The 15,606-nt window shown below is 34.3% G+C and overlaps 1 protein-coding gene across 10 annotated transcripts in view; it reads right to left on the bottom strand.

Annotated features, from left to right (window-relative positions):
- Positions 1–15,606, bottom strand: part of LOC106093629 (transcription factor cwo) — a 72,377-nt gene that overhangs the window by 19,271 nt on the left and 37,500 nt on the right. The window contains exon 1 of one of the 10 annotated variants that reach the window (XM_013260754.2): positions 4,510–4,591. The exons of the other annotated variants lie outside the window; for them this stretch is intronic. Within the exon in view, the coding sequence (XP_013116208.2) occupies positions 4,510–4,550 (41 nt within the window). The 5' untranslated portion in view covers positions 4,551–4,591. Of the gene's footprint in view, positions 1–4,509; positions 4,592–15,606 lie in introns of those variants that run through there. 10 annotated transcript variants of the gene reach the window in all.

The following is a 15,606-nucleotide window of genomic DNA, read 5'->3' on the forward strand; positions in this document are numbered from 1 at the left end:
CAATAAAGCATAAAATGATATTTGACCCACACAATATAATTTTTTTAGGGAAATAATTTAAGAACACATCAAACCATCATCGCCAAAGAGATGTAAGCCAAAGAAGTGGTCGAATACTTGTGTTTGAATGAAATCGTTAATTGCTAACTTTTATAATCGATTTGATGCAAATCTCGGTTAATCGATTTTTATTATGTGTTATCGCATGATGTCGATAACTGTCAAATACAACATTACCACAGGCGATAAATTAAAATAGATAAATCGTGGCTCTTACCGACAAATTGCAACTACGAACAACGATTGGAAATGCTTCATTCTTAAAATTCACTTAAGAGAGGAGAAAAAGGATTCGGGGGAACATAAAAACTGCAGAAAGTAAATAAACAAAGAGAAGCCAACAGGAATATCAATAACAAGCAATTCGAGTAAGAATTGCGCCCTTTAGGGATTCAAGAAGTAAAATAGAGAGATCGGTTTATATGGGAGCTGTATCAGGCTATAGACCGATTTGGACCATATTTGACAAGTATGTTGAAGTTCATGACGTTGTACAACATTTCAGTCAAATCGGATAATAATTACGCCGTCAGGAGGCTCAAAAAGTCAAGATCCCAGATCGGTTTATATGGCAACTATATCAGGTTATGGATCGATTTGACTCATATTTGACATAGTTGTTAGAAGTCATAATAAAACACCTCATGCAAAATTTCAGCTAAACCGAATAAGAATTGCGCCCTCTAGTGGCTCAAGAAATCAAGATTCAAGATCGGTTTATATGGCAGCTATATCAGGTTCTTGACCGATTTGAACCATATTTAACACAATTATTAGAAGCCAAAACAAAACACGTCGTGCGAAATTTCAGCAAAATCGGATAAGTTGGAAGTAATAATAGAACACCTCATGCAAAATTTCAGCCAAATCGGATAAGAATTATGCCTTCTAGTGGCACAAGAAGTCAAGATCCAAGATCGGTTTATATGGCAGCTATATTAAAACATGGACCGATATAGCCCATTTACAATCCCAATCGACCTACACTAATAAGAAGTATTTGTGCAAAATTTCAAGCGGTTAGCTTTACTCTTTCGAAAGATAGCGTGCTTTCGATAGACAGACGGACGGACATGGCTAGATCTACTTAAAATGTCATGACGATCAAGAAAATATATTTACTTTATGGGGTCTTAGACGAATATTTCGAGGAGTTACAAACAGAATAACGAAATTAGTATACCCCCATCATATGGTGGTGGGTATAAAAATAATTTAAGTTTAAAAGCAAAAGTGTCCACATTCGAGTCTAGCCATATAAGATTCATTGGTCTTTTAAATGTTTTCTTCTCTTAATTTTCTTTGTTTATTTCTAATCTTTTGCACTTGGTGTCTTTTTAAAGAGTCGTATGATACATATATCTATATCTGTGAACATTACAGAGTTTCTATTCAGAAAATTTGACTTGCACTGGTGAGGACTTAAAAATTACACTGCAAATATTGATTGATAATATCTACCTTTTTCTAAAAATTTTGCAAAAAACTGCAAACCCTAAGGAATGTACAATACCTACAAGCAAATTTTCCATTTAAATTGTCTTTAATTGAAAACATGCATTTTTTGAAATGCTCAACTGTAAGATTTTATCGTGGTTAATTACACCATTCTTTCCAGGGGCAAGAGATATTTTATATTGTTAGCGATAAAAGTTAAAAATTAAGTTTAGCAATTTAAAAATGCAAGACAGCTATCGATATCGTAGTCATACGATAACAGTATTTTGTTGATTTCCCACCACTGTGTGATTTCTCAATCAGTTGCTTATTTTGGCACACGATGTCAACACAATGAGAGGGTGAGCAACCGAAGTGTTCTATTTTATTTGTTTGTTTTTTTCTTCTTCGTCTTCTTCTTAAATAAAATGCAGGGAAGGGCGGAAGAGGAGGGTTGTGTTGTGTTGTTGGTTGTTGTTTTTTTATTATTGCTGGTCATATTGTATACATTCAATTTTAAATGAGCGGAATCTGCCTGAAAACATGGCGCTTAATGTGCTAATTATGATGATGCCAATGGCAACAACAACATGCAAGCAGTGTGCAGTTCAACTAAGAGTACGCGAGAGTGAGAGAGAGGGGCCAAGAGGGCAATAAGTAGTATAAGTAGTAGTAAAGAATGTGGGTGATCACTCATTCACACACTCACTCATTCCTATAAATGAGAATTAGGCAAAATCTTTTAAATATACAACACCCAAGTGAAATCATAATTATGACTGTGGCATTTAAACAAACAAACGGGTAGTACTACGTACTACATGCTCTCATGATAAAGGAACATTTTAACGTATAGCTTCAATTTGAAAAAATTCCAATTTCAAAGCACGTTTTTAATTGCCAAGAATAAATGGCATAAATGCATGCATGTACATATTTACATACGGGGAATTCTAGAATGAGCAAGTTAATCAATAAATCTATTAAATCTATTAATAATAATAATAAATCTTTTAATTTTCATCAAAATCAAAAACAAAATCATAACTTGGCAGCAATTTTTATAAAAAATTGCAAGCACTCAAAGGAATCCGCAGTGAAATCTTTTGAGCCTTATTGCAGATTTTCCAATTGTAGAAAATCAACACTGTCAATGTATACAAGTGGCTGAGGTTGTAACCTGGCCTAATCGTTGCAAAGGTTTTTTTTAATATGGCATTTGACTAGAAACCTTTCGATACGGTCATACGCTTTTTGAGTAAATCGCCAATATATTTCTCCAACCTAGGCTTAAATCTTGAAAATACAGCATTCATTTTGTTTAGTCAGTAGTCGTATGTCGAAGTTGAGTCCAAGCCATCTGCACTGAAGCATGGAGTTCCCAAAATGAAGTAATATCTATGGTACTGTTTAACCAATTTCTTTTCCATCTCTTTTTGGTGCCATTAATATAACATAATTCGAAATATGTTTTTAAGCCTCTAACTTTTGCGAATAGTCCTCTTTAATGCGTATAGAGCTAGAGCTGGGAAAATATAGATGGTACTATCGATATTTTAATTTTTGTCTGAGTATCGACAAAGCTAATACTTTTGCAAAATCTAACAAAAATAAGCGACTCGACACGAAATGTATCCTTAATGATACATTGCGCCTACAGAGGGCGATATTTTCATTCAACGGATGACTTCCAAATGACTTTATTAAATTTGGTTTTATTCGGTTTGTGCATTGATATTGCTTCTATGTAATAGATTTTTACTTCTCATTTTCGATTGATATACAGGTGATGGGAAATTAACAATAGTTTCGATACTACCGATATTTTCTGTCCAAAAAGAAATATTCTCTCTTCCTAAGGAAACAGATGCCACCATGTTTCCCATATATAGTCTATTAAAAATAATAAGTTCCGTTGCCATTTAAATTTATTGGTGTTTCTTCATATGTATGAGTATTCAATACGTGTGTGTGTTTGTCTAAATTTTGCAATATTCTTGAAAACAAACTTCCAATGACCTCATTCTCATTCATTAATAAATAAATTGAAAAAAAAACACAACAATCTCCATAACATTCTGTATGAGAATATAGCCACTTCGCACTTATACATACACACACACAGCTTAACATTTAAGCACGTATGTACCCGTTAGTATTTTGTACAAACAATAACAATATTATTTTACATATGCATAAGTATGTCCATATATATCTCCAATTACATGATCATATCAAACTTTTGTTGTGTAAGTCAAAACTGACAATTGTTTTAAAAATAACAGACAGCGAGACAAATCGACAAAAATGACGTGAAATTGTATATGCTCTTACAGAGCCCAATTGCATAGAACAATGGGTAGAGTTATTGTACGGTCCCAAGGCGGTTATGCGTCCATTACAGTAGCTTGCAAAAAATAAAAACGTTTTAATTTAATATCGACAATGACTTTGTAGGGAAAACTTGCAATTTAGTTTTAAACCAAATTTTTCTATAGAAAATGTTGTGAGAGACAAAATTTTCTATAGAAAATGTTGTGAGAGACAAAATTTTCTATAGAAAATGTTGTGAGAGACCAAATTTTCTATAGAAAATGTTGTGAGAGACCAAATTATCTATAGAAGATGTGGTGAGAGACATAATTTTCTATAGAAAATGTTGTGAGAGACATAATTTTCTATAGAAAATGTTGTGAGAGACAAAATTTTCTATAGAAAATGTTGTGAGGGACAAAATTTTCTATAGAAAATGTTGTGAGAGACAAAAATTTTCTATAGAAAATGTTGTGAGAGACAAAAATTTTCTATAGAAAATGTTGTGAGACAAAATAGAAAATGTTGCAAAAAAAATTTTTCTATAGAAAATGTTGGGAGACAAAATTTTCTATAGAAAATGTTGTGAGACAAAATATTGTGGGGCAAATTTTTCTATAGAAAATATTGCGGGGCAAATTTTTCTATATGAAAATGTTATAAAATTCAAAATCTTAGCTTTGCTTAAGTGTCACTTACTTGTTGTTTTTAAAATTTTGGGTATTATAGAAGTTATTCATTTTTATGAATTAAACTAGAATAAATGTCTTTTTTGCTGAAGTTTTTCTGTTTTTGTTGCCTTTCTTAGCTGTATCCTAACACCAAGCAAAATACTTTTAACAATGTTTGATTTCATTGAATAGAAATGTCGACAAAACTAAATCAAGAAATTGTAGAAAAGCCAATCCCCCTCTAGCGACATTCAGCATTTGTGCAAATGTGTCACCACCACACTCTGGGTTGTATCCCAATAATGCAGTCACTAAGTGGGGCACGACCATACAGCATGTCTCAAGTGAACAGACTTTGTCTGAGTGATCAGTGTTTGACGTCATCGAAACTATACATTCATTGTTAATACCACCTACCATACCAAAAGCGTCGTCATACATCCACTATGGGGTGGTAATACGTACGCCCCCTGAGATATTTTTAGTTGGCTTGTAAACAACAAACATTGCAAAATCATCGCCAAAATTTATGGCGAAACATTAGGAGAAGAAGAGAATAGAGGATGGCAAAGAAATTATTTAATCTTTGGCGACAACAAAGCAAAACAAGTGGCCCAAATCAAATTTGCATTTATTTGAATATAAGCATGGTGGAGTCAAATTGTTTAATGGCACTTGAAAAATTGGCACATAGTGTAGGTACATATGTGGTCCATATGGACTATAATCAGTTGTAACCCATACCAAATACAATTGTTTCAGATTCGAGATACTCACAAGCTTTAGCAAGCTAAATTAGCTTCAAGCTTAAGGAGCCTTCTTCAGCGTCAAAGTCGAACATGGTAACCTCTGCTTCAACGTGGCCTCCAAAGTGGTGTATTATTGGCGAGTAGTTCGGAGGTATTGTATTATATAGTAATGGTGTAGTATATAGTAGCGGACTAGTGTTAGAGCGAAATGGTGAGTGGAGAGCAGTATTAAAGAAAAGTGGTGAAGTATTGGATTGTAGAGTCATAGTATTGAGGTGGTGCTGAATTGGAATAGAATTGAGTAATGTTATAGTATTGGAGAGTAGGGCTAGAGGTGTAGTATTGGAGAGGAGTGGAGTAGTATTGGAGGTAAGGGGTGTAGTATTTGAAGAGAAGAGGGGTAGAATTGGAGAGTAATGAAGTAGTATTAAAGAGAAGTGACATACTTAAGTGGTGTAGTACTGGAGAGTAGTGGAGTAGTATCGGAGAGAAGTGGTGTAGTATTGGAGGATAGTGGAATAGTATTGCAGAGTTTTGGTGTAGTATTGTAGAGTATTATTGAAGAGAAGTGGTATAGTATTGGACAGAAGCGGTATATTATTGGTGTAAAGTAAAGTAGTGTTGGAGAAAGGTGTAGTATTGGGCAGTAGTGGAGTAGTATTGGAGAGTAGGGGAGTTGTATTGGAGAATTGTAGTGTAGTTGAGTGTAGTCTTGGAGAGAAGTGGTATAGAATTTGAGTAGTAGCGGAGAAAGGTGTAGTATTGGGGAATAGTGGAGTAGTAATGGAGAAATATGGTATTGTACTGGAGAGTAGTGAATTTGTATTAGAGAGTAGCAGAGTAGTATTGGAGAGTAGTGGAGTAGTTTTGGAGAGTAGTTGTGTGGTATTAGTGATTAGTGATGCAATATTGGAGAGTAGTGGTGTAATATTGGAGAGTAGTGGTATACTATTGGATATAATTAGTGTAGTATTGGAAAGTAGTAGAGTAATATTGGAGAGTAGTTGGATAGTATTGGAAAGCTGTGGAATAGTGTTGAAGAAATGTGTAGTATTTGGGAGCGGTGGAGAAGTATTGGAGAGAAATGGTATAGAATTAGAGAGTACTGGAGTTGTATTGGAGAGTAGTATTGGAGAATAGTGATGCAATATTCGTGGTATACTATTGAAGATAAGTGGTGTATTATTGGAGAGAAGAAGAGTGCTATAGGAGAGAAGTGGTGTAATATTGGAGAGTAGTGGTGTAATATTGGAGAGAAGTGGTATACTATTGGATATAAGTGGTGTAGTATTAGGGAGTAGTAGAGTTGTATTAGAGAGAAGAGGTATAGTATTGGAAAATAGTGGAGAAGTATAGGAGAAAGGTGTAGTATTGAAGAAAGGCGTAGTATTGGGGAGTATTGAAGAAAAATGGCATAGAATTGGAGAGTAGTGGAGTTGTATTGGAGAGTACCAAGGTAATATTGGAGAATTGTGATGTAATATTGGAGAGTAATGCTAATTTGCACATGAACATTCCATTAAGGAACAGAGACAAACTTCTCACATACCAATGACAGCTGTTAGATTCAAGTTTTAAGCACAATGATAAGGGATCTCCTTTTTATAGCCGAGTTCGAACGGCGCGCCGTAGAGCGTAGAGTCGTCAGCATTAGGAGGGGATAACCACCGCTGAAATTTTTTCTGATGTTCTCGTCAGGATTCGAACCTAGACGTTCATAGTCAAAGGCGGACATGCTAACCTCTGCACTCTGCGTGGCCTCCATTGGAGCGTATTTGTGTAATATTGGAAAGTATTAGAGAGTAGTTTACTAACATTGAAGAGAAGTGGTGAAGTATTTTAGTCAAGGCTGCGGCGTCTGATCTTGAATTCGAAGCAAACTCTACTCCGAGCAGGACTCCGGCTAATTCACACCTACTCCGTCTTTGACTTCAAAACCTTTAATCGGCAGCGTAGGAATATAGTATTGGAGAGTTAATGTTGTTGTAGCCACATTTTAATGTGAAGATGGCGATCCTCGTCAAGCTCCTATAGGTGAGCAAGCTCGTTCCGGTCCAAAGGACCGATCGACTTGGGAACAGGGTGGCCATTAGTTATTTAAAGGCGCCAATAACTCCCCTTATCATATCGAGCATCATGGGAACTCAGTATTAGTGCATGAGCCGGTTCCGCCCAGCCTCTCACTGAGACTCTACGCTCGATACCGCTGATTGTCCGCGATTGCCGTTGCAGCTACTTCGTATGGAGCATTCCACTATCTGCAACCTGTGGACGGTATCTCACAGCTAAGTTTCTCGTGACAGCAATGAAAACCACACAGATCGAACCTCAATGTTCCAGCCTGTGTGGTTCTCACAGCTATCCCGTGCCGGGAGTATTGGAGAGCAGTCCTATTTAGTTTCTAACACTTTTTGTTGTTTGCTTTAATTAGAAAAAAAAAACATATTCCCATACTTTCTTGACAATATCCCAATATTTAAAAAAATATCTAATGCACAAATGCATATAAAATGTAATAAATGAATAGTATACCCTTTAATTCTATTAGCAAATTTCCCAAACCCAATTTTGTGTTGCCACTATATGGTATATTTTATATATCAGGCAAAAATAGCAAACAACAACAACATGCATATCATTTTTATTTCAACAACATACTAAATCGAGAACGCAAATTTTTCATGAATTAAACGAGTGATAGCTCTTCATTCACCTTTCGTATATCTTGTTTTCTGTTTTATCTGATGCTATCATACACTTGGTGACGCTGAGCTGGTTGGGGGATATTTTTAAATCAGCGGATCGATTGTTCGATTAGTCGATCTATTTTATTTAATTGCTGACGTTGCATGCACATTTACAATAATTGTTCACGTTTTTCGTTTGCTTTTGTTTTTCTCACTCTCATTCTCTTTCTAGGTTTGATGTATACAATCTATATAAAATAATAGATCTCGCAAGACATGAATGCATTGCCATGTGCATGTGTGTGTGTGTGTGAAAGGGTGAGAGGTATTTAATGGGGTCCCTGCATCTTGGATGATTGTTTGTATAATTAATTGTTGTATGTACATGTAGATGCACATCCGATGGCAATAAATAGCGCACACCATGCACAGTCATAATTTTCATGTTATTCACGTGATTTGCCAATAGGCGTGAGTGAAGAATAACAAGCCAACAAAAATTGATAAACACTGTGTGTGTGTGTAAGGTTGTATGTATTCATCGTAATTACATTCAGAGTGGCTTATTATAAAGTGAACAGGTTTCACCATCAAGGTATTGAGTTCGACAATATCCGGTCACATCGTTGAACTGTCAGAAGGCCATCAAGATATTGAATTTTTGTTTGTGCGTTTATTATTATTGTGGAACAACGTACCTACATTGTGCACTAGATAAAATACAACATTGTGTAAAATACAACAAACAAACACAAAGTTCAAAAACAATTGAAAACAATTGACCTATAATGATCAGAGTTGCCACTGGCATTTTTTTTAAACAAGTTAAAAAATAAATGCAATATCAAACAAACATTTTATAAGAAGTTTCAATAAAAAAATATTTAAAAAAAAATGTTGCAAAATCTAAATTTTTTAAGAAATTTCAATTAAATATTTTGATTTACAGAAGGGTTTGTTGTAATCAAAAGTTTACTTTAATTTTTTTAATACAACATTTTTTTCAAAATTATATTTTTAAAATTAGAGAAAAATAGTCCAAATTCCAAAAATAAGGCATGAGGAACAGATAGTTTGTCAGTTGAGCTATTTACTTGGAGAGACGACATGCTGATAAGGGAAATGTATATGCCAGTTTGTACAATCAATAAGATGTTAAAAACTTCAGCATTGTAAAGCGGAAGGAAGAAGACAAAACAATATGTGTCAACAACAAAAGATTGGCACAATCAATGGGACTTTAGATTTTATAAACAATCCACAATTGATCAGATTTTCATACTACATAGTTCGCCAGGACCACTACTTCTTATATATACATCACCCAAATTTCGTCAAAATCCGAATAATGCATCGTCTATGAATCCATAGCAGATATATCGAAATTGTGTGGGATCTGGACAATACTCGGTACGAATGTTGTAGGGCCTAACACATCTATTCAAAATTTCAGTGGAATCGAGCAAGAAATGCGGCTTTTATGGGCCCATAACCTTAAATCTGGAGTTCGGTATAAATAAAGGCTATATCAATATATATAGTCCGTCATAGCCCATCTTCGAACTTAATAATAAATCTGTACAAAGTTTCAACTTCACATCATAATTTATAAAGACTGTAGCGTGACTTCAAAAGACGCACGGACTTGTCTTAGATTTTTAAGACAAACAAAAATATATAGGTATATATATAAAGGGTAATTTTTTAGCTATTATCTTTTAGGCAAAATTGGTTAAGAAGACAAGCCCGCTTCAGTTGACACATTGGAAGACAACATTGAAGCATATGTTCAAGAGATACCGGTCGAAATGTTGAAAAGAGTACGCCAATATTGGACTAAGTGGATGTACCATTTGAGGCGCAGTTACGGTCAACATTTGCACGACATAATCTTAAAACATTATAATATATGGACCGTACTATCGATTCAAATAAAGATTTCAAAAATCTTTTCGAATTTTATGTTTTTTTTTTTTTGAAAAAAAAAACCTTACAGCTCTTAAAAAATTACCCATTATATATTTTATGGAGTTTCAGCTCAATATTTCGAGGTTTTACAAACGGAATAGTGAAGTTAGTATGGCAGAGAGTATAAAGAAACAAAGAAAATCCCAACGAAAGTAGGAATTGAAGCCCAAAAGTGGAGCGTTGCCATCGAATGTTTTCGTTTCGATCGCCCAGCTGTTGATTTGTTTAACTTACTAAAATACCAGGGCTTACATCCCGGCTACAATAGTAGATAAGTTTTCAACGGCGTTTGCTTCAGTAATGATGGCGATATTTGTGAGGTATTCGGGCATGTAAGACTTCGTTACGATAGAGTGTCGTTCATCAGCGACCCATCCCTGATAATTGGTCTACAACTTTAATCGAACTCCACTTATTGACACTAATTGATATGAGAGAAGTATACCCTGGATCTTAATGAAAAGTTTGTGATAAAATTTATGTTAAACGTGACAAAGAGCGACAGAATACTTGTGATTTCGATAAGAAAAAACTCCAATTTGAACAAATAAAAATCGGTTTCCATCACGAAATTAATTGATCCAACAAATTTTTTTAATTGAAAGTACTTCAATCAAGAAAATGATAGTATCATCGATGTTTTTAAAGAGAAGAAATAATTAAAAAATTGCATATTCAATTAAAAACATGATTGAAAATTTGGAAATTTACTAATCAAACAAATTATAGGGTCCAACAAAATATAGATCCAACCCAATTGAAATATTAATTAATTACTTTAAATTTTTAATTAAAAATTAAAAAAAAATTATCACGACAATCGCGATCCAAAATTCCTTCGGATTCAATTAAAAAAATTAATTGAATCAATGAATTTGAAAACATTTATATTCTGTACAATTCTCAGAAGAAGTTCTGTAAGTAATATAGGGTTGAATGTGTCTCCCAGTAATGTATTGATGTAAAGCAATGAAAAATAACAAGTAAGAGCATGCTAAGTTCGGCCGGGCCGAATCTTATATACCCTCCACCATGGATCGCATTTGTCGAGTTCTTTGCGCGCTATCTCTTTTTAGGCAAACAAAGAATAATGAATAAGAACTGTTATGCTATTGGAGGTATATCAAGATATAGTCCGAATCGGACCAAAAATTCATTGAATGCTGAACATTGTACAAGTCAGTGTATAATATTTTAGTACATTCAGATAAGAATTGCTCCTTGTAGGAGCGCAAGAGGCAAAATCGTGAGATCGGTTTATATGGGAGCTGTTTCATATGGGAGCTGTATCAAGTTATTGATCGATACAGACAATATTGGAGACGTATGTTGAAGGTCATGGAAGAACTGTGCGTCATCTTTAATACCATCAACCTGTTCGCAGAAAAACTTGCAGAAGTTGCTTTATGCCACCCTGGTTATCATATTTCACGTGTAAATGTGTATTTCATAAAATGTCAGTAGTAAAACAAATGTGTTTTCTAATTAATTTAAAAATTTCTGCTTTGCACACGAAACATAAGATTTGGTCATACATTATATTTAAAAGATAAAAAATGTGTGATAGCTTTCTTAGTCGTAAAGTTTATTGGGTACTTTCACGACTCAACGTGTAACGTGACTGCCAAGCTATCTTATCTTTATTTTCGAGAGATTGAGAATTTAATGATAATAGAAATTTATCTAATTGTTAATATATGATGATAGCAATGTTGAACATTTTATTGCTAAAATACTGATGACTGACTTTAATGATCTTAAAGAAGATTGATTGGAACATAAGCCAAAATTATTGAGTTAATAAGTAACAACTTCAAACTTTTTGTAGTTGGTAAAACTCATTTCTACATTATTTGTTTTCACAAAACAATAAAATTCTCTGTGATTTTCTTAATATGTGTACATATTTATATCTTGCCTATACTTCAGTGTCATTGATATTGACATATGAAGAGCACAACACTCTAGTTAATGTTAGCCAATGTCCTATGTATGTTTGTTGTTGTAATTTTATTTATCTATTACAACAATACCATTACCATTAGCACAAGGGCACACTTGAAGTGAGTTATGGAAGCAACAAATCAGACTAATTACTTAAACACGTGACAGCTGATTAGACACTTAGCAGCAGAGTTGCCATCTTAATGTAATGAAAAAGTCATATGCAACGAAAAACAAAATTGAAGAAGACGAATTTCAACATTGCTATCACCTGCCAAGATGTTGTTATGTTATGACAATAGGATAAGTAAGTGACTGTCCCTTATAAACTATGTTAAATAATTTTTTGTAAATTGTGATACCGCGGTCGCCCTATGTCAAGAGTGAAATAATTACAATATGTTTGATTTTTTACCAAACACCATAGAATGGGGGTATACGAGCTGGTCATTTCGTTTGTAACACCTCGTAATATTGGTCGGCGAATTCATAAAGTATATAAGTTCATGATCATCACGACATTTGGCAGTCCGATTCAAGTTTAAACTCAACGATAAGTGGCCTCCTTTTTATAGCCGAGTCCGAACGGCGTGCCGCAATGCGACACCTTTTTGGAGAGAAGTTTTACATGGCATAGTACCTCACCAATGTTGCCAGCATTAGGAGGAGAAAACCACCGCTGAAACTTTTTTTTTCTGATGGTCTCGGCAGGCTTCGAACCCAGGCATTTAGCGTCATAGGCGGACATGCTAACGGTGGCCTCCTATCGAGCGCTTGCTTTGTTGATTTTCGGTTCTGCTTGCTCTCCTCTCTAGGGAGGCGGTTCTTCTGCGATCTGGGTGATCTTGCGAACGTACCTCTGGATGATCTTCAGAGATTAGCGATTGGAACGGGATGGTTCCGACGGATGGTGCGATAAGATCCGGTACAACGTGCTTGCGTGAGAGATAGGCGTTTCACCCCTCGCTCTTGTTATCAATTCATTCTGTTTCTTTTATTCGTGTATAACTTCGGGTTATAGTCCGATGTCTTATATCTTCTTTCTCTTCTCTTTCTTGGCTCCCATATAAACCTATCACACGATTTGACATCTTGAGCTCCTAAAAGCAATAATTGTTATCTAATTTGGCTGAAACTTTACACATAGTACTCTGTTAAGACTCCTAACAACTATGCCTTGTACGTCTCAACTCGGTCTAAACCCTGTTATAAATACCATATAAACCTATCTCCCATTTGGTTATTTATTTAAGACTTATCAACCAAACTCCCTAAGAAAGATATACATTGATAGGATGGAAGTTTACACGGAATAAAAAAAAGTATATAAAATAATTTACCAGTTGGTTCGTCTTCAGGGCCGTAATTAAAAGACACCAAAATTTGTTTATCTCAGGAGGTGTATTAAATAAAGTTTAAAATTAAACGCATTTTTGGTGTCTTTTAATAACGAACCTGAAGCCGAAGCAACTGAAAAATTAAAAATGTAAGGTCAGTATTAAAAATATTTAGAATTAAAACACTGAACTGGTGATTAAATAATATTTCTAACAAAAAAATTTTGACTTCTTGAGCCCCTGGAACCCGTAATTATTATCCCATTTTGGCTGAAAACTTGCTCGTAGTGCTCCGTTACAACTCCCAACAACTGTGCCAGGTACGGTTCAAATTGGTCTAAAAGCTGTTGTAGCTTCCATATAAACATATCTCCCATTTTGATGTCTTGAGCCCCTGGAAGCCGCAATGGTTGTCCAATTTTTCCAAAATTTTGCATGCAGTGTTTTGTTATCAATTCCAACATCCATGCAAAGCATTGTCCAAATCAGTTTATATTCTAATTAACTATCATATAAACTGATCTCCTGATTAGGCTTCTACGGTTCCTTCAAGCTTAACTTTTACTTGATTTGTTAGAAATTTGGTACGTAGACTAAAATTATCCATCCATCCACTAAGTTCATTGTGTGTAAATTTGTAGAGGAATCCTTAGGGACGGGTCTTATAGATTCGGCACATCCGAACTTAGCACGTTTTTACTTGTAAAATCTTTGTTTGTTGTTGTTACTCTAAAGCTTTGATCACAACGGAATCCAACCTTTCGAACCAAATGAGCTCAGACCTTAACGCATCTGTAAGTGACCATAGACAGCCCTTTTGTTTACAGTATAACTGCCATAAATATTTATGAATGAATGTCACACGATCTTGTGGCGTAAGCAAAATAGTATTAAATGCTTGTCATCGTGTTAGTATATAGTATACTACAAAAACATTTATAATATATTATTTCTTAAAAACGATTGGAAATCAACCCCTTCAATTTCATTATAGTTCCACTTAAGCAATATCAGGTATGTAGGTAATTATCATAAAACAAATTGGTTTATACCGGTTAAAACTGTTTAAACAGCTTTGATTGTGGCTATCAAAGGTTGATACATGCGTACATTGGTTTGTTTGTTTGTATTTGAGTGTTAATTATTCAGCAAGTTTAAATTGTTTTTTTTTTTCTTCTAGTGATTTTGGGGAATTTCGTACATTGCCTTAATTTTGCTTAAGGCATTTGTTTTATTTATGATAAAGGCATTCACAAACACGCACACACACACGTGTATTTACAAACAACAAAGCTATTAGTTTGTCCCACTGACGTCAATGAGTTGCAAAAAAGCATAAAAAAAGAGAGTGGGAGATGAAGATAACATTACATTTTTGTTGTTATCAGCTTAAAACACGTGTTCTGCTAAAATATCTATACACACAAGCACACATATATAGTACATACACACCTGGGAAAAAACAAAATAGTCAAGAGTTGCTGTTCGCTTGTGTATACGATGATAGCAGGTAAGCTTTACATATATTGTTACTAGTGTTTTGACTATTCAATAATGGGAGAGAGGAAAGTGAGAGAGAGAGAGAGAGAAAGAGAGGGGTTAAGCAAAACGATTATTGCCTTACCACTGTTGGTGGGTCTTTGGTTTTGGTTTTTAAGAGGTGCGTGCAAAAAACACGTGATTTATTATTACTAAGGAAAAACAACATACGGTCCGAGATTTAATATAACGGAACATTTTCATAGTATAATAAACATATAACAACGTTGACGGAATGTATTACAATAACAGTACATACGTCATTATTTATTTATGCGTTTCCCATTGCCCTCTCTAACACATGTGTTAAGGTGTGACAGATTGGCCGAAAATACCAGAATTGCTATTTTTTTACTTTTTAAACAAAAAGTAAAAAATGCAATTATTTGCCATTATGCATTAAGTTATATAATTAATTAAAATTTGATGCATAAAAAATTCCGATCAATTAATTTTTTTGCTCATATGCGTCTTATAAGTAAAGAAAGTTGCCCATAGAAAAAAAAAAATAAAAACAATACAAAATACAATAAAAATTAATTGAAAATAAAAATATAGCAATGCAAGAAACAAACAAAACCTTGTATTTTTCATATATTGTTTGGTTTTCCCCTCAATTTGCCATTTGTTATCATTAAAACCGAATATTCCTGGGTGCAAAAATTGTGTGAAACACTTAGCAAAAGTAAAAGCAATAAATAAACATTTTGCAACGGTGGGCCTTTTTTTAAGACTACAGTAGAGTGTCCTAAAAACCCATTTTTTAAACGCAAACCCTCCTTTTGTTCCAATTGATCCCAATAAGCAAAATACCAAATATTATGACAATCGGTTAATAGCAATCGATTATGGCAATTGGTTGTAGTACTTTCTTAGTGATCCAGTAAAGGAAATTCTTAAA

The sequence above is a fragment of the Stomoxys calcitrans genome, chromosome 2 (genome assembly GCF_963082655.1).
Source record: "Stomoxys calcitrans chromosome 2, idStoCalc2.1, whole genome shotgun sequence".
Lineage (NCBI taxonomy): Eukaryota > Metazoa > Arthropoda > Insecta > Diptera > Muscidae > Stomoxys > Stomoxys calcitrans.